Genomic DNA, 17,812 nt, shown 5'->3' on the forward strand with positions numbered 1-17,812 from the left:
GGGGGGGTTGCTCAGGGCTGACGGGGCAGAAACAGGAGGAAGGGGGAGCAGCCCCCCAGAGCTGGTTTTGCCCTCCCCTCTTGCACCCTGTTCCAAACCACGGAAGTGAGCATGTGCTTGGAGTTGTTCTGGCGACCTCATGCTGCTGGGAGCAAGGGCTGGTGTCTTGGGTGGGGGTGGGGAGTATGCTGCCAGGGATCCCTGGATCTCTGTGCTGTTGAGAGGCAGGAATTGCTGGATCTCAAGGTGCTGCTGGGGAAAGTAATCCCTGGATTTCAGGGTGCTGGGGGAGGGATCCCTGGATCTCTGGGTGCTGCTGGGGGAGGGATCCCTGGATTTCAGGGGGCTGCCGGGGGGAGGGATCGCTGGATCTCAGGGTGCTGCTGAGGGGGGATGGATCCCCAGATCTCAAGGTGCTGCTGGGGGGAGGAATCCCTGGATTTCAGGGTGCTGGGGGAGGGATCCCTGGATCTCAGGGTGCTGCTGGGGGGAGGGAACCCTGGATTTCAGGGGGCTGCCGGGGGGAGGGATCGCTGGATCTCAGGATGCTGCTGAGGGGGGAGGGATCCCCAGATCTCAAGGTGCTGCCGGGGGAGGAATCCCTGGATTTCAGGGTGCTGGGGGAGGGATCCCTGGATCTTGGGGTGCTGCCAGGGGTGTGTGTGGGAAAGATACTGGATGGGGAAGTAAATTCAAAAGCTTGTTTCTCTCCCCACCAGAGCTGGTCCGATGAGCCTCAGGCAGGCACATCAGACAGGCTGCCGGGGAGTTCTTTGCCTTCCTCGGAAGCACCGAGCTTCTCTCTGTGGGGCCCGGGCTGGCTCCCTGGGGGCTATGACCCACTGCCCTGTCCCGGGGGGAGTCTTGGAGCAGATGTCGCCCGGCCTTGCCGAATGCACAGCAGGCTGGGATGTGCTGGGAGCAGCTGGGCCGGATGCAGCCGGCTCGCCCGGTGCCCAGCTGAAGTGACTCTGCACGTCTCACCGGTGGCCTCTGACGGAGCAGGGCCGAGCAGGGCTGGCGGTGTCAGGCAGGTGGGGTGTAGGGAGTTGCAGTCTGGCCACTCCACGAGCCCCCTTTGCTCCGGGCCCCCCATGGGCCTGCTGGCTGGAGGAGCCTCTGATGTGCCTATGAGCCAGGCTTACCCCTCAGCCAGCTCAGGGCACCGGCTGCCTGCTTCCTCCCCTCCCTGACCCAGGCACCCCCTGAAGCCCCACAGGAAGCAGGCGGATGTGCAGAGGCCAGGAGGGAAGCGAGGGCGCCAGGGTGGGACTGAGGCTCTTGCATCGTTCGCTCTCACCTGTGTCTTCTCTTCTTCCGGGAGCCAGACTCAGACCTGAGGGGGGACGGGGCAATAGAAATGAGAGACAGAGCCACAGGAGACGGGTTGAGATGCGCCCTGCGGGAGTCAGTCCCACCCTGAGGGACGGGAAACCGGCAGGCAGGGAGGGAGAAAAGAAGGGGGGTCGGTCCTTGGGAAGGGGTATGTGCAGGAGGGGAGGGATAATGCCTTCATATTTCAATGGTGCATCTATCTGCCCTCCTACAAGCCCTCTCTCCACCCACCCACGCCTGCCTAGCCAGCCCCCCAGCCCCAGAAAGCCCCTCTATTTATCCATCGCAGACACATTCATTTCTGTGTTTCTCAGCCACCGCTCTGGTGAAATAATTCCACCCGCAAACGACCTGCAGCTGAATCTGGGTAGGAGGCAGCAGCGGTTCAAACAGCCCCTCGTGCCATGGCCCAGCAGCTTGGCACAGGTGCAGGAGAATCCTCTGTCCCTTTGAAATGGGGGTGGGGGGTGCGTGGAGATTTCGCTCAGAACAGAATGACCTGACCCAGGACTGAGGCAGGACTCTGGGGCTAACGCTCTGACTCCTGCAAAACATACATGCCACGGGATCTCCCCCGCCAGGACCTCGATGTTACATCTGGTCCCCAAGAAGCCACCTTTACCCGTGTTCCCTGTAAACTGTGGGCTTGGGCGGCCACCCAGGAGAGAATCAAACACTGCAGAGCGCCCACAGATGTGTTTCTCCTGGTGGTGCACATCTGTGCATGCTTGGTGCATGTAACAAAATGTATTATGTCCTAAGACCCAAGTCCAGCTGCATTCTGCAGAGGACCTCAGCCAGTGCCGCTAACAGTCTCCACCCTCTGCTTCTGGTCCAGCTGGGATGAGTGAGGTGTTGTTGGGATCACACCTCCCGGGGGCTTGTTACCCTCCCCCCAAAAGAGGGGGAATGAAAGATTTATGAATGATCATTTATTCAACCTTTGGAATCATTTAACCCAATAGGATGGCAGCATGCAAATGACCCAGTCAGCTGCCTGGCAGGCTGTGGAAGGATTGGTTGAGCCACCTCGGATGCTAGCCAGCCATGAGAAGCTGTACTTGTCCCCCCGGGATGCTAGTCACTGCTGGATGCACCCAGGAAGCAGAGGGGTGGGTGTGTAATCTGGAGGAAAAGGACCCTGCCCTATGTGTTCTTGGGGGCCTCACCCTTCTCCCTGCATTGGCCCACCCCGCTCTGCCTTCGGGGGCAGGGAGAGTCTCCATCTGGATCCTTCCCATGTTGCTCTGCATTGGTCCTTGGGCAACGCCACTGACCAGCACCTGCTGCTCTGTCTGCTAGGACCACCACGCGCTGAGCCTCGATTCAGTCTGACGCCCAAGCTCCAGGTGAGACAAGGGGTCTGCACGGAGGGATCGCACCAGCGATTCGGACAGACTCAGTGTCCCCGGTGCTGGGCCTTAGCCCCTGGGGGGTAACACCGGGCAGCGCAAGCGGAGGGCCAGGGAGACGTGGCAGGGTGGCTGGGTTGAGGAGCCTGTGACAGCCACTGCTATAGGGCAGAGGGCCCACGCCCGGCCAAGGAAGGGGAGAGCTGGGAAAGGGGATGGGAGAGCTGGGGGAGAAGGGTGGAGGAAGGATGGAGCAGCAAGGGAAGAGTCACCGCCTGCCCCGTCCCACTACCTGTCTCGTCTGTGTTTCTTCCCATTCTTCTTCTTCTTCTCCTTCCGGAGGGGTGAGGAGCTGTCGCAGCTGGAAAGCAAACAGGGATGCCTTTGAGTGGCAGGTGGGACCTTTCTATCCCTGGCTGGGGCCTCCCGAGGGCTGAGAGTTTCTGGGACCAGTGTCTGAGAACACAACTCCCTCCTGCTGACCCCTCTGCGCCGGATACCCAGCATAAGCCCCAGCAGCCGGCATCTTGAGCCAACGCACACCCAGCCCAAACTGGGGAGGCTTCAGAGAGAAAGCCAGAGATCCCTCCCAGTGGCCAAAGGGATTTGAACACCGAATTATCACGGGAGCATAGTGTTCAAATCAGCCAGATGGCTTGGAAAGTCTCAGCCAAGGTGTTTAGCAAACACAGTCAAGAGCATTGAAGATGTTCTGCAAAACAGGGCAGAGGGTTTTCCGGGGGGTCCTTTGGCGGAAATTTGGTTTCCAATTCTGATTAAAAGGTTGGTTTTGAAGCCTTGTGGACAGCTCTAAAAACGGCTTTTCCTCTTGAATCTCGGCACCCCCCTGTGGCCGCTGCAGGCTCTAACAGGGAACCGGCTGCCAAGAGCTTGGGCCAAAGTCTCCTCACTCGCGTTCTGATTTATGCTAATCGTTGGCGCGGTGCAAACCCAGACCAGAATGAGCCCCTGCCCCAAAGTGCTTCCAGACGCCAGCTGGACTCGGCTTCCCCAAAGCCCCCAGTGCCGGCCTCATTCCCCTTCCACTGAAGTCACTGGGAAATCGCCCACTGCAGCTTGGGGCTCTTCGACCACTGGGCCTGCAGGGGCCCACTGGGGCCCATCCGAGCCAGCCTGCAGCTTCCGGGGCACTGAGGGTCTGATCCTGAACCCGGAGGATTAAGGGAAAGCATTTCCCTGGCCCCGCAGGGCGTCTCTGCCCTGCAGGCCAGGCTGGGACAGTAACACAAGCAGCCGTTCCCTCCCTCGCTGCTTTATCTGCATGTGGCTGTGCAGCTGACTCTGCTAGGGGCCCTGGGCGGGCCGGGCTCGCTGCAGAGCCACGGCTATTGTGCCTCGCACGGCCAGCTCAGGCGTGTCTCCGCAGTCACACCCCGCCTGTGCTGCGCACACCTGCCGATGCTGGGTCGGGCAGGCTGCAGCAAACGGGGTGTTGGCTTGGCACAGCTTCGCGGCTGCTCCCCCGCGAGCCTGCAGCGGGGGGCAGGCGCGGACAAGGAGGAGGCGGCTCCCACGTCACTCACCTGCGCTCCGATCCTGGCTTCCTTTTTTTGCTGGTGGGGGGGATGAAACAGATAAACCACGTGTTAGTGGCAGCGTCTTTCTGGTGGGCAGAGCCCAGGACCCAGCTGGGCTGGGGCCCAAGCTGCCCCACTTAGCCCTTCGTCAGGGGCCCAAATCCAGCTCACTTACCACCTCCCTCATGCTGAGAATCTTCTCCCCCCTCCCCCAGCCATGGGTGCTCACTGCATGTGCCCTGGTATGCGCTCGGCTGGGCGATGGCATAATTACATGCCACACTTACCGCATGCACTGGCAGGGACTGCCTCGTGGGGCCGCGCCCTGGCAGAGAGGGGAACCCGTGCGGCACTAGGTGCATCCCGAGCAGCCATTTGCAAACCCCCAAACTCCCATCAGAGCCCCAGCCGCAGAGGGCCAGGCAGGCACAGCCACAGAGGCGGGCACAGCCACAGAGGGGGGCACAGCCACAGAGGCGGGCACAGCCACAGAGGGACCTTTCACGTGCTAGATCGTGTTTGGTCGTCAGCCCCTCCACTGTTCTCTCCTGTCCTCGGCTTGCATTTCAGCTGGGAGGACCCCTAGTTACCCCAAGTGCAACCAGGGCACCCCATGGGGCTGGCCTGACGGCTCCGTGGGCCCAGGGAGACACAGCCCCCAACGTGGGGCTGTCCGGAGCCCACCAGGAATGGCTGCTCTCCCACGCGCCACGCTGAGCGCCTGAGCCCCAGCACCTAGCGCTTTCTGTCGCCGCTGGCCTCCCCGGATGCTCCTCTGCACCCCCCGTGCTGGCAACGCTGGGTGTTTGCTGTTTGTCAACTGAGCAGGGCAACCGGGACTAACACCCAGTCAGGATCTCCAGGACAGGGCTTAGAAAAGGGACTGTCCCGGCCAGAATGGGACACGTGAGCATCCTAATTGGAGCCTTCCCATAAGAAATGTGTGTGCGCAAGTCTGTGCGCGTGTGTCCTTCCCTTCGACGGTTGTGTGCCCGGGGCGATGCGTGTCTCTCGCTCTCTGTTGTCTGCATCTCTTTGTGTGTGTCCCTGTGCGTTCCTGGTGTGCATCTCTGGGTGTGTGCATGGTTCTAGCTCTGTTATCTTCCTCCCTCTCTCTGGGTATCTCTATGTGTCTCCCTGGCTTGTGTCTGGCAGGGACGGGGGGTCTATGCTAGTCTGCGTGATAGCGTCTCTCCATCTCTGCATGGGTCTGGCTCTCTGGGGGTGTCTCTGTGTTGTATCCCCCCACTGGGCATGCTCTCTCTGTCTGTATCTCTGTGTTTCTGCACAGGCTCAGTAACGGACTATCCTTAGCTTTGTGTCTCTAGCTCTGTGAGTGTTTTGTGTTTCCGGCTCTCTGACTCTGTGCATGTGTGTATCTGTTTGGGTCTCTGTGAATGGGGTGTGATGGTATCTGCTTGGCTCTCAGTGAAGGGTATGTGTGTGTGTGTGTGTTCCTGTCTCTCTCACAGCTATCTGCAACAACCCTGCATCTCTCTCCGCCTCTCCTTATCCACAGCAGCTCAGCCTCCCCTCTCCCCAGCTGACCCCAGCAATTCCACACCAGGCTGCGGTCAGCCTGACTCGGGAACACTCTGCTCCCCGCAGCACACGCTGGAGTCGAACCGGGCTCGCACCTAAGAGGGCGGGCTGCTGGGTAGGATTCCAGACTCGCTGGCCGCGGGGTCCTGCTACCGTGCCGAGGAGCTGGGTGACTGGTTCCCTCATTCGGCATATTCAGGGAATTGCTTTGCCTCCAAAAGCAGTGACGAGACGCCGCGCCCATGACAGGAGCCCTTTCCTTCTCAGCTTGCCAAATGGTGACAATTAACTTGCCACCCTCCCACTGCAACCAACTGACAGGGGAGGCCAGACCCAGGGGGTGGTGTTGTGCTGAAGGGAGTCCCGGGGAATGGGAGGGCAGAGCTGAAAAGAGGGGGGCTGCAGGTGGATGGAGAGGAGCTGGGCTTGGCAGGGGAGTGCTGGGCCAGAAGCACGGGGGGCGGGGTAAGACAGGGCACACACTCCTGGGGCAGGCTGGAGTAGTCCTTGTCTGACTCCTCTGCCTCGTTAAGCAGGTGTCTTTCCAGGCTGCCAGGAAGGCAGGCAGCCCCTGATTAATCACCAGCCAGACGGGCTCATTAAAGCTGCCAGCTCAGCTCTGTAGACAGAGTCATTAGCAGTAGCGAGGGGGGAAGGGGGGCTGTGCTGGAGATGAGTGTGAGGAACTGCAGGGATGGGACATGACATGAGGCGGCACCTCACCAGCTCAGAGACCCCACCCGCCCTGCTGGGGAATCCCCAGGGAATGGGGCAAGGGGCATGCCCGGCCTCCTTGGCTATGGAGTGTAAAAGGGGACCTGCTGCAGCTGAGGAGTCCCCCAACCTGCCTTATGCCACCCCCCACCCCTCAGTGCCTCAGACCAGGGCAGCTCCAGGGCGTGACCTAGTGTCCAGAAGGCGGCAGGGCCCTCACCGACCAATTCAGCATAAGCGAGAGCAGCCCGGTGGTCCTTTTGCTGTCCATGAGGTGTGGATTTGGCCCTGGGATCAGTGGTGAGGTGAGGCTCTAGGGGGACTGAGAATATTGCTGCCATTCGCCCTGGGAACGTGTGCCAGGATTTCTGGGAGGAGCTGGGACGGGCCAGACAGTGGGGTCTCCACAATTCATACGAGTTGTGGGGTGAGCCTGCCAGCTTGGGGCACGCAGCGTGCGAGCACTTTGCACCAGCAGCTTCCTCTCTGGGCTTCCCTGAGCTCACTTTGCTCTAGCTAGAGCCAGCAGCCAAGCCACGGCAGAGTTGGCAGGATCCCTGGGTACGTATGTGAGTGGCTGGCCTGTACCGCCGCAGCTTTGCTACTACCGGTAGGGGAACTCGCTGGATCAACGTGAGCCGGGGCAGGTCCCTAGATGTAGCAGGGGCACTTTGGAGTAGACATGCCCTACGTGTCCTTAGACAAGGCATTTTGTGGCTTTGTGCCTCAGTTTCCCCAAATGTAAGCAGGGTTAAGGGGCCTGGGAGCGACTCACTGGCTTTGGGAGATAGGCCAGGGCCACTTTACACCTCTCTGCGTAGCGCGCCAAGAGAGAGGGATTCAAAGTGCTGGATTAGTGCTAGGGGTGTTCTTTCCCCACCTTGTGTTTGGCAGAGGGGTCAAGTTCTTCCCCACACCCCCAGCACAGGGGGCTACAAAATGGCCCCTCCCTAGGCAAGATCTCATAGAGGTCACCAAGTCCACTCCCCCATCCTCACCACAGGAGCGAGCACCATCCCTGACAGATTTTGCTCCAAATCCCTGCTCCGTGAGTGGCCAGCGCGGAACCACGGCAGGTCATCGCGGGCCTGCGGCGGGACGGGCCAGAGCCTGCTGCTTGGGCACAACATGGGGGAAGAGCGAGGGCGGGGAGCTGGGGCAAGGGCAGGAAGCCGGACAGGCTGCTGCTGCCAGTACCTCCCCTCCTCTCCCGCCCTGCCTCTGCCCAGGGAACCTCCGGGAGCCAGCCTTGGGCACGGGAGGTGAGAACAAAGAATGGGGACCCCAGTCAGGCATGAGGGGACACTGTGGCAGGTGCTGCAGTGCTACTGGGAGAGCCCCGTGGCCCTTAGCCCAGCCCCACACTGCTGGCTGCCCCACCCCAGCGGGGTAAGGGGAGGGAGTGGGAAGCATGGGTGGTGGGTGAAGGCCCATCTGGGGAAGGCAAGCTGAAGCTCCGCCCCTTCTGCCCGAAGCCCCACCCTTTCCCCAGACCACACCCCTTCAACAACCTCCCGCCCCAGCCAAGTCCCGCCCAACCCCAGCTGCAGGTCAGGGCTGCCATGTGGCATGGCCCCAGCCCCTCCCAGGCAGCTGGGCAGTGAAGGCAGGTTTGGGAAGGCAATGCGTTCCCTTGCCTGCGTTACCCGCCGCCCATGGTGGGAAGGGTGGAGAGGGTGGCTGGGGAAGGGAAGCGAGGGGTCCCCAGGGAAGCTGGCAAGGGGCTGTGTGCTCAGCTTGGTTTGGGGCAGGTGCGTATCCTCCTCCCAATGGCAGGGTGCTTGGACTGAACCTCTTCTACTGCCCTCCCGAAACACAGTGGACTGGGCCCGGGGGGGAGAACTCACCGGCTCCGGCGATGACTCGATTTCTTTTTCTTTTTCTTCTTGGGCGGCGGCGAGGCGGAGCTGCTACACCTCCTCTTCAGCCTGCGGGGCAGGGGAGAGCTCAGGGTGGGGAGTGGTAACCGCTCACCCCCTTCCCCTCCTGTGCCCCATGACGCAGCCCTGCCCAGAGCCTGGGTGTGTCCCTCCACAGAGTGCGAGTGTTTTGGGCAGTGAGTCCATGTGAGGGGTGTGCATTGAGCACGGGGGCAGGGGGTGGGGGGTGCTGTGTGTGCATGTTGCTGTATCTCTGGGGGTGAGTGGATGCATACACAGAGCTCTGTGTGTGTGTGGGGGGGGGGGTTGTGGATATCTCTGGCCACATCTTTGGAATAAAGGTGTTTTTAAATCTGTTGTAGGTGACATATTAACTAACACAGATTAAACTCCTAGGCTACATCTACACTGGCCCCTTTTCCGGAAGGGGCATGTTAATTTCAGCTATCGTAGCAGGGAAATCCGCGGGGGATTTAAATATCCCCCGCGGCATTTAAATAAAAATGTCCGCCGCTTTTTTCCGGCTTTTAGAAAAGCCGGAAAAGAGCGTCTACACTGGCCCCGATCCTCCGGAAAAAGCGCCCTTTTCCGGAGGCTCTTATTCCTACTTTGAAGTACTTCAAAGTAGGAATAAGAGCCTCCGGAAAAGGGCGCTTTTTCCGGAGGATCGGGGCCAGTGTAGACGCTCTTTGAAGTACTTCAAAGTAGGAATAAGAGCCTCCGGAAAAGGGCGCTTTTTCCGGAGGATCGGGGCCAGTGTAGATGCTCTTTTCCGGCTTTTCTAAAAGCCGGAAAAAAGCGGCGGACATTTTTATTTAAATGCCGCGGGGGATATTTAAATCCCCCGCGGATTTCCCTACTACGATAGCTGAAATTAACATGCCCCTTCCGGAAAAGGGGCCAGTGTAGACGAGCCCCTAGTGTGTATCTCAGCATGTGTGTGGGAGTATGTCAGCCCAAAGGGGCAGCCTAGAGGTTGTTGTAACCCACTAACACCTGTTAAAAAGACAGACTACTGCTGCTTCCCACAAGGGTAACAACCCACTGCTGCCACCTGCTAGGATAACAATTTACTGCTGCTACCCACTAGGATAACAACTGACTGCTGCTACCTGCTAGGATAACAACTTACACTGCAACTCATTAGGATAACCAACTACTTCTGCTACCTTCTAGAAAGATAACCTATGATGCTACCTGCTAGGATAACAACCTACTACTGCTAGCTGAGTAGTCCCTGCACCTTGGAGGTGAGTGCTGTGATGCTGAAGGGCCAGGGTTCAAGCCTACGTGGCAGAGGGAGGTCATGGCAGAGTCTCAGCAGCGAGTTTCCAGGTTAGCACTGCTTAGGTGAGGAGTATCTGTTGTGCGCACAATACACAGCACCATGGACACCGGCCATGCTTCTCCCTGGCAGCTGACAGGTGTTCCCAGTGGCAGACGTAGCTGGAGAGGGGCTTTGGATCCAGTCCTAGCAGCCCAGATCAGGCCCCAGCCCTGCCGCTTGTGCCTTTAGCTCAGGGCCGGTGCTTTTGCTGCAGAAGGGAGCTAGCCAGGTTCCGCGGGTACCGGCAGTTTGTTCCTTTGGGCCCAGGTTCCTATGCCCATTGGCAAGGCTGCCATCTCTGGACGTCCTTACAAGGGGCTGTGCGGTGACTCCTGGGGGTGGCTGTGTGCGATGGCATGGCCCAGCCTTCCTTGGCAGAAAGCGTGGGCAGGGCGCGAGAGAGATGGCTTTGGCACTGGGCCAGCAGCACTGCAATTAGCATTTCTTCTGCCTCTCAAAGCTCGCACCCCCCCTCACACTGCGCCCCCAGAAGGAGGGAGACCCCTGAGAGCAGCAACAATGGACAGAAGTGAGCAAAGGGCTGGCAGGAGCAACTGCCGAGGGAAGCTGGAAAGAGCTGATGCAGCACGGCTTGGCTCGGCAATGGCTGAGTGAGCGCACGGCCAGCTGCAAACAGGCTGGAAAGAGCGAGGCGGGAGAGACATTTGCTCGGGGGAGTGCAGGGGGCATGCGCAATGCAGACGCGACGGGCTCACAGGAAGATGTAGGCTTTAGAGAAAGCATCCCCAGGAGAGGCGTGGGAACTCCATTGCTTGGCCACAGGAAACTAGATGGTCCTGGGGGGAGGGTTATGTGAGCCCATGTGCCTCCATAGGAAAGCTGTTGCTGCACATGCACTGAATGCAGGTGATGTGGGGGCAGGGCCTGTGGGGTCAGGTGCAGTGTTCCCTATAAGCAGATCACTTGGGCCACCAGGAGGGATTCAAATGTTGCTTAGCAGAGCGCCCGTAGCTGGCAGCATGTGTTGCTGCTGGTGGTGCACATCGGCACATGCCTCAGTGCAGAGAACAAAATTTATTCCGCACATGAGTGGGAAAAAAAACTAGAGGGAACATTGGTCACATGCCCCCCAGATTTGCTGCTTGGCTTGTACTGAGCATGCTCACACTGACTGAGCATGCTCAGTAACTGTGGAAGCTGGCTGCCCTCACTCCTCCCTCCCCCCATCAGCAGGCGTAGGTCATTTCTCTGTGCAATTGGCACGTGCTGTTCCCAGGCTGCGTGGCCCAGGCCGGGCACCACGCTCAGCTGTCTGCTGGCATGGTCACATTTCTCAGGCACCCATTTGCCGCACAGGGGGTCAGACCGTCCCAGACTGACACTTTTTCCAAGCCGGGTCACTTGTGCGTTTCCCACGTGGAACCTCTGTGGCCTCCATGTCTGAGAGCAGCCCGCGCGGGCCCCGATCCCGGTCAGGCAGAGCCGCGAGGAGTGCTTGGTTCTGGGCCACCTGCAAGCACCCTCAGGCTACATGTGCTCTTCTCCAAAGAGCCCTGGAGCGGAGCTGGTGCCAGTGCCTCCAGCACAGCCCTGTGGCCGCTTGGCAGCATCCCCCGTGACTTCCCTGGACTCTGTGCGTGTGCTGTAATGTACGTGTGTTTTCTGGGGCACCCAGGCGTGTATCTCACCCCTGCCAGCCCCCTGCCCTCACCTGTACTCTCTGTGGCTGCAGTGGTCTCGGTAGCAGTCGGCTGGGCAGTCACACAGCAGTAGGCAGCCCTCTCCATACACTGGGTACTCCAGGGCGTACTCCTCCCCATCCACCATGTGCTGGTTTTCTATCACTCTGCTCAAGGGAGAAGACGCAGGTTGATCAGTGTGGGGCTATTTGCTTGTCACTGACTATAGATCACGCCTGGTCCTGGGCCTAGCCGGAGCTTGGGGAGGGGGCCTGATTCGAGACACCTTCCCCATCAACCATACTAGGCCCTAACCACTGGGCTGTCTTTCCTCTGGCCCCGTGGGGCTTTGCCAAAGGCAGATCACTTGCAACGCGGCCACCCGAGCAATGCTGCAGTCTTACAAATGCCCCGAGGGTAGCTCCATGCACCCAGCCTGCTGCTTCCTGGAGCCCGGGCGCAGGCTCCGTGTCATTAAGGTGTGACTGCTAATTATGCCCCCCTCTCCCCCGGTGGAATTATTTCATGGCCTGTGTGTTCCTCTGGCAGCAGCAGCAGCAGCCCGCCAAGCCCCAAAGGCGACAAGTTTTCTGGAGAGCAGCAGAGCGTGCGAGAGGGACGATAACCCTTCGGGAGCCACAGAGCTGTGTGGGCAGCAGCCCCAGGCCATGCAGGCAGGGGAGCCACCCTGCTGGCAGGGAACTGGAAGCAGTTCCCGTGACTGCTCATTCTCAGCCTGAGATGGGATCGGAGCCCGCCCTGCCCCAAGGAAGAGCAGAGGCCTCCCTTCCTATTACAGGGGCATCCGCTCTGTCTGATCGGGCAAGGCATCAGCCAGCACAAGAGGGTGCTGGCCATGATGGGGGCTCTGGGCGCTACCGTAATACATCTAATAACTAATATGCAGCTCCCAGCACAGTGTTGTCCTGATCTGTAACGGGCTGCTAGGTGCTACCGTAATATACCTAATAACTAACATGCAGCACCCAGCACGATGGGGTCCTAGCTGTGACTGGGGCTGCAAGGCCCTACCGCAATACACCTAATAGCTAACATGCAGCACCGAGCACAACAGGGCTTGATCTGTGACTGGAGCTGCTAGGCGCTACCGTAATACACCTAATAACTAACATGCAGCACCCAGCACGATGGGGCCTGGTCTGTGACTGGAGCTGCTAGGCGCTACCGTAATACACCTAATAACTACATACAGCACCAAACACAATGGGGTCCTAGCTGTGACTGGGGCTGCAAGGCACTACCGTAATACACCTAATAGCTAACATGCAGCACCGAGCACAACGGGGCCTGATCTGTGACTGGAGCTGCTAGGCGCTACCGTAATACACCTAATAACTACATACAGCACCAAACACAATGGGGTCCTAGCTGTGACTGGGGCTGCAAGGCACTACCGTAATACACCTAATAGCTAACACGCAGTGCCCAGCACAATGGAATCCTGACGCTCTGCACTCATGGAGGTACTATCCGGTTGCTTCTCACCGTGAGCCCCCTCTTGGGCAGGACCTTGGCTCTTCCCCCTCCCCCATGGTGTCCCTCGCTGCATCCCCTTTGTTTAGTTCAGTTTTCCTTGCACATGGACAGGTTAAGGGGGGCAACTCCTCCAGAGTCACGCGCGGGCCAATGAGCGGCCTGTCCAATCACGCTGCTTCCTTGTTGGCTGACCGGGAGGGAATGAAACTGCCACTCAGAGAGTGGCGGGGACGAGCGAAGGGGGAGCCCCAGGCAAACCCCGGGGCAAGCCATGCTTCGAAGCCACGCGGCAGTCTCCGGGGTGGACATGCACATGCTAGGAAATGGGCTTCCTGTCTTTGCCCTGCAGATACCGAGCCAGGCTGGGGATTTCAGGCCACGGCCCCTGAGGCTTGGCAGCTGGAGACCCAAGGAATGGCTGGCTGGGCCCAGCCCACCTCCCATCTCTGCTCTGTTCCTGGGTGCTTCAGGCCCATGTGCTTGGTACAGCTGGTAACGCACAGAGCAGGCAGCCCTGCTCCACTCACACCACATGCCCTTGCGATTGGCTCCAATGCCCACAGAAGGTGCCAGAGAACAGACTAATCTTCTTCCCCGGCTGACACGGCGGAGGGCTGGTGCTGAGCTGTTCTGGGCTGGGAAGCGGAAAAGCCCTTGGGCAGAGATAAGGAGGCCAATCTCTGCCCCTTTGTGCGGATTTGTCTGGCCACAAAGCGCCCCTGCTTGCTATTTTGCAGCACGCTCTGCCTGGCTGCATTTCAGCGCTGGGCCTGTGCACCAGTGCACGGTTTGTAAGTGCGCCAGGATCCTTCAGGAGGAACAGCGCTCGATAGACACATGTTATTGTCCCCTTAAAATCCCTCCCAGTCTGAACTCAGCACAGGGACATTACTGCTGCATGGTTCTCTCTCCTGCCTGCCAGTGCCTGGGTGTGTCCACACGCGTGAGCTGGAGGAAAGCTGGTCGTCTGGTTTGGGAGTCAGAAGAATGGAGGACCAATACTTGGCTCTACCACAGATTCCCTGTATGACTTTCTGTGAGTCACTTAATTGTTCAGTGCCTCAGTTTCCCATAGTATGGTCTAATCTATGTAGATGGCAGCCTTTCTGGGGCTGGATCTCTCTCTCCAATTATGCATACACAGCACCTTGCACAATGAGGCTTCAGTCTCACTTGGGGCTTCCAAGAAACAACAGGCAGGTGGTAAGAGGGCAGGTCCTCGTATTGAAAGGTAAGAGACAAAGGGTTGGAATAAGTGGTTGTTTTTCCCAGTGGAGAGAGGTAACTAGTGGGGTCCCCCAGGGACCCGTTCTGGGACCGGTGCCGTTCAACACATTCATAAATGGTCTGGAAAAAGGAAATGAAGAGCAAGGTGACAAAAATGGCAAACGACACAAAACGACTCAAGTTCAAAGCTGAGTGTGAAAAGCCACAAAGGGATCTCACAGAACGGGGTGGCGGAGTGGCAGATGGAATCCAGTGCTGATCAATGCAAAGGAATGCATATTGGAAAACAGAATTCCAAGTGTGCCTGCAAAATGACAAGGTCTAAATTAGCGGTAACCGCTCAGGAAAGACAGCTTGGAGTCATTGAGGATAGCTCTTTGAAAACATTCGTTCAATGTGCAGTGGTAGTAAAAAAATCTGACAGAATGTTAGACACCCCAGGGCAAAGGGTAGATAAGAAGACAGAAAACATCATAATGCCATGATGTAAATCCACGGTGCAACCACCCCTTGTTTCCTTTGGGTAGGTCTGGTTGCCTGATCTGAACAAAGATATATAAGAATGGGAAATAATATAGAACTGGTCAACAAAAATGATTAAGGGCATGAAACCGTTTCCTTATAAGGAGAAATTAAAAAGACCGGGACAGCTCAGTCTAGAAAAAAAGACAACTAAGAGGGGATATGACAGAGGTCTATAAAACCATGACTGGTGTGGAACAAGTGAATAGAGAAATGTTACTTACCCCTTCCCATGACACAAGAACTGGGGATCACATGATGAAATCAATAGGCAGTACTTTTAAAAGAAACACAAGGAAGTACTTCACACAACACAGTCAACCTGCGGAACTCACTGCCATAGGAAGCTGTGAAGGCCAAAAGTATTACTGGGTACAAAGAAGAATAAAATGGAGGATGAGCCCATCAGTGCCTATCAACCAAGGTGGTCAGGGATGCCATCCCAGCAACCAGCCCATGCAGGTAGCCCGAGACATCGACTGCCCTGTTTGAGATCATGACAGCAGTTGCCAAATGACATCAACGTCAAAGTTCCATAGGGATCAGCCCTCATTGGCTGGCGTGAATGAGATTGAGCCAAGGTTGCGCGGGGCCCAGGAGCCAGCTGACGATGGGAGCCTGGATGTTTGTTGTTCATCCCCGGTAGGTCTGAGGAGGGTTATCTGGGATTAGCAGGGGGTGAAGAAGTCACTGAAGATCGCTGGGAGAGGGCGCTGCCAGGTTATCGCTGGTGGGGCTTAGCCGGTGTTCCGTGGATTATCCGAGCGGAGAGGGGGATGAACAGCAATCCGGGGATTCAGCGGGATTATCTGGTCATCACAGGAACTGCCTTGGGGGACCTTGAAGTTTTTGAGCTGCTCACCAGGCTCACCGTGGGGCAGGCAGGGACATTTGGGGGTCACCTTCCGTCCACGTGGGGTCGGAGGCCACGTGGAGGCTCTCTGCTGGTGAGTGCAGGGGATTCACGACGGCTGTGGCGGTTACCCAGCAGCAGTAAGGCCGTCAGGGGCAGTAGGACAAAGTTACCTGAAGGTCGCACGTGGCCTCTTGAAGGCAGGATGGTTTTGGTGCTGCCTGAGGCTAGTCTGGGGGGTACCAGGCAAGCAGCTGGCTGGCACCAGCTGCAATGGGGCAGGGCCCAGCTTGCCTGTTGCAGAGACACTGGGAGAAGAAGGGGAATGAGAGGAACAAAACCCTTGGGGTCTTTCCTCCCACCAAGGGGCTTATCTGCTTAATACCCATGGAAACCAAGGCATTCTACGGACTACAACGAAGGGCAACAGGATGGGGGCTGGTGACTTGTATGTTGGCCGCGCCCTTGGGTTTGAGCATCTCAAAGGGCCTTGCAGATGCCCACGAAGAGACACACAGAGCCCTGGAGAGCAGGTCAGTGTCACAGTGCCAGGGTGCCCAACGCAGCGGGACAACACAGCTCCATGGTCAGCCCCAGGAGCAGCACGTTGGGGCCGGCTAGGTACGGGGCCTGCTTTTCCCAGGGGTACGGTGGCTGCTCTGGACATCAGGCCCATGTGGATTCCGGGGCCTAGCCCCAGGCACCTGCATGGGAACACTTGGGTCTGGGTACCTGGCAGCTGATCACACAGTCACTGAGGTGGAGAATCCGGGTTAGCTCCCCCCAAGTCCTGCCCCCTCCCCTCTCCACTACACACTACTCCTGTGTAGACTCAGAGACACAACAGTCAGCAGGGACCATCGTGATCAACCAGCCTGACCTACATGTTGACACCTACAGAACCTCACCTACTCCCATAGGTGGCACGGGGGGGCACGTGCCCACCGCAGAAACTCACCTACTCCCATAGGTGGCATGGGGGGGCACGTGCCCACCGCAGAAACTCACCTACTCCCATAGGTGGCACACGGGGAGCACGTGCCCGCCCACAGAACCTCATCTATTCCCATAGGTGGCACATGGGGAGCATGAAAGGGCCCCGGGACTTAACCACAATGTATTTTTAGGGTGCGATTTATATTATGGCTGCTAAAGGCTCTCCTAAAGCGGCCGGAGTTTGCCCCTCTGCTGCCACCGAGAGGGGGATGCCACGCGTCACATCTCTCCATGCACACGAGCCTTGGGCCCCTGGGAGTGTCACCCAGTTAAGAGCTGAGGGAGCCATTGCCTGCTATAAGGGAGTGAAAACCTGGGTGCCATGCACCTGAAGTTGGAGCAGGCCCTTTTCCTCTCTCCTGCAAATTATCCTTCCTCCCAGTGGCCAGCCAGGGAGAGCGGCTTTTCTCAGGCAGGCTGCCTTCATTTCTCCCATGGCGTGTTTCTCGCTGATCAGCTTCAGTGACATTTGGAGATAGCTTTTGCTGAGATGCACTCACAGGCCAGGAAATGCCCTAACTGCAATACATACAGGCTGTGTCTAGACTGCATCCCTTTTCCGTAAAAGGGATGCAAATTAGACACATTGCAATTGCAAATGAAGTGGGGATTTAAATCCCCCACGCTTCATTTGCATAAACATGGCTGCCGCTTTTTTCCGGCTCGGAGCTTTGCTGGAAAAAAGCACCAGTCTAGATGCAGATCTTTCGGAAAATAAAGCCTTTTCTGAAAGATCCCTCATTCTTCTTAAAAGGAATAAGGGATCTTTCGGAAAAGGCTTTATTTTCCGAAAGATCCCCGTCTAGACTGGCGTTTTTTTCTGGCAAATCTCCGAGCCGGAAAAAAGCGGCAGCCATGTTTATGCAAATGAAGCAGGGGGATTTAAATCCCCGCTTCATTTGCAATTGTGATGTGTCTAATTTGCATCCCTTTTACGGAAAAGGGATGCAGTCTAGACACAGCCACGGTGACTTGCTGGAGTCAGGCAGGTGCTACTGCTCAGCACTACGGACAGCTCCCAGGCAAGGCAAAGCCAGGACAGACTCTCTGACTAAAGTCAGCCCATCCCACGTGTTTCTCCCATTAGCTCTGCTTAACCATTGAGGACCAGGCTTTGCTGCCTGAGTGATTTCCCCTCTTCTCCTGAAACCTGTAGAGCACATAAACCTTTCCCTTTTAGTGACAGCGGGCCCCCCTCAGGAGAGTGGGGCTGTTTGGCTGGGCTGGAGGGCCTTAGAAAAAATTGCTGGAGCAGGAACTCAGAGGCAGCATGGATTCTATTCCTGGCTCTGCACTGGCCTGCTGCGTAACCTTTGACTGCTGGATGCCTCAGTTTCCCCATATGTAAAATGGGGAGAATGCGGCTGACCTGCTTTCGCTCTGCCTTTG

At 57.7% G+C, this 17,812-nt stretch overlaps 1 protein-coding gene across 1 annotated transcript in view; it reads right to left on the bottom strand.

Annotated features, from left to right (window-relative positions):
* Positions 1 to 17,812, bottom strand: part of SRRM3 (serine/arginine repetitive matrix 3) — a 95,637-nt gene that overhangs the window by 38,323 nt on the left and 39,502 nt on the right. Inside the window, exons 3-7 of the mRNA XM_089772103.1 lie at positions 11,361 to 11,495; positions 8,329 to 8,409; positions 4,232 to 4,261; positions 2,980 to 3,048; positions 1,301 to 1,336 (exon numbers count right to left, since the gene is read on the bottom strand). Of these exons, the coding sequence (XP_089628229.1) occupies positions 1,301 to 1,336; positions 2,980 to 3,048; positions 4,232 to 4,261; positions 8,329 to 8,409; positions 11,361 to 11,495 (351 nt within the window). The remainder of the gene's footprint in view (positions 1 to 1,300; positions 1,337 to 2,979; positions 3,049 to 4,231; positions 4,262 to 8,328; positions 8,410 to 11,360; positions 11,496 to 17,812) is intronic.

This window comes from Pelodiscus sinensis, chromosome 21, assembly GCF_052426305.1.
Source record: "Pelodiscus sinensis isolate ZL-2025 chromosome 21, ASM5242630v1, whole genome shotgun sequence".
In the NCBI taxonomy this organism is placed as follows: Eukaryota; Metazoa; Chordata; order Testudines; family Trionychidae; genus Pelodiscus; species Pelodiscus sinensis.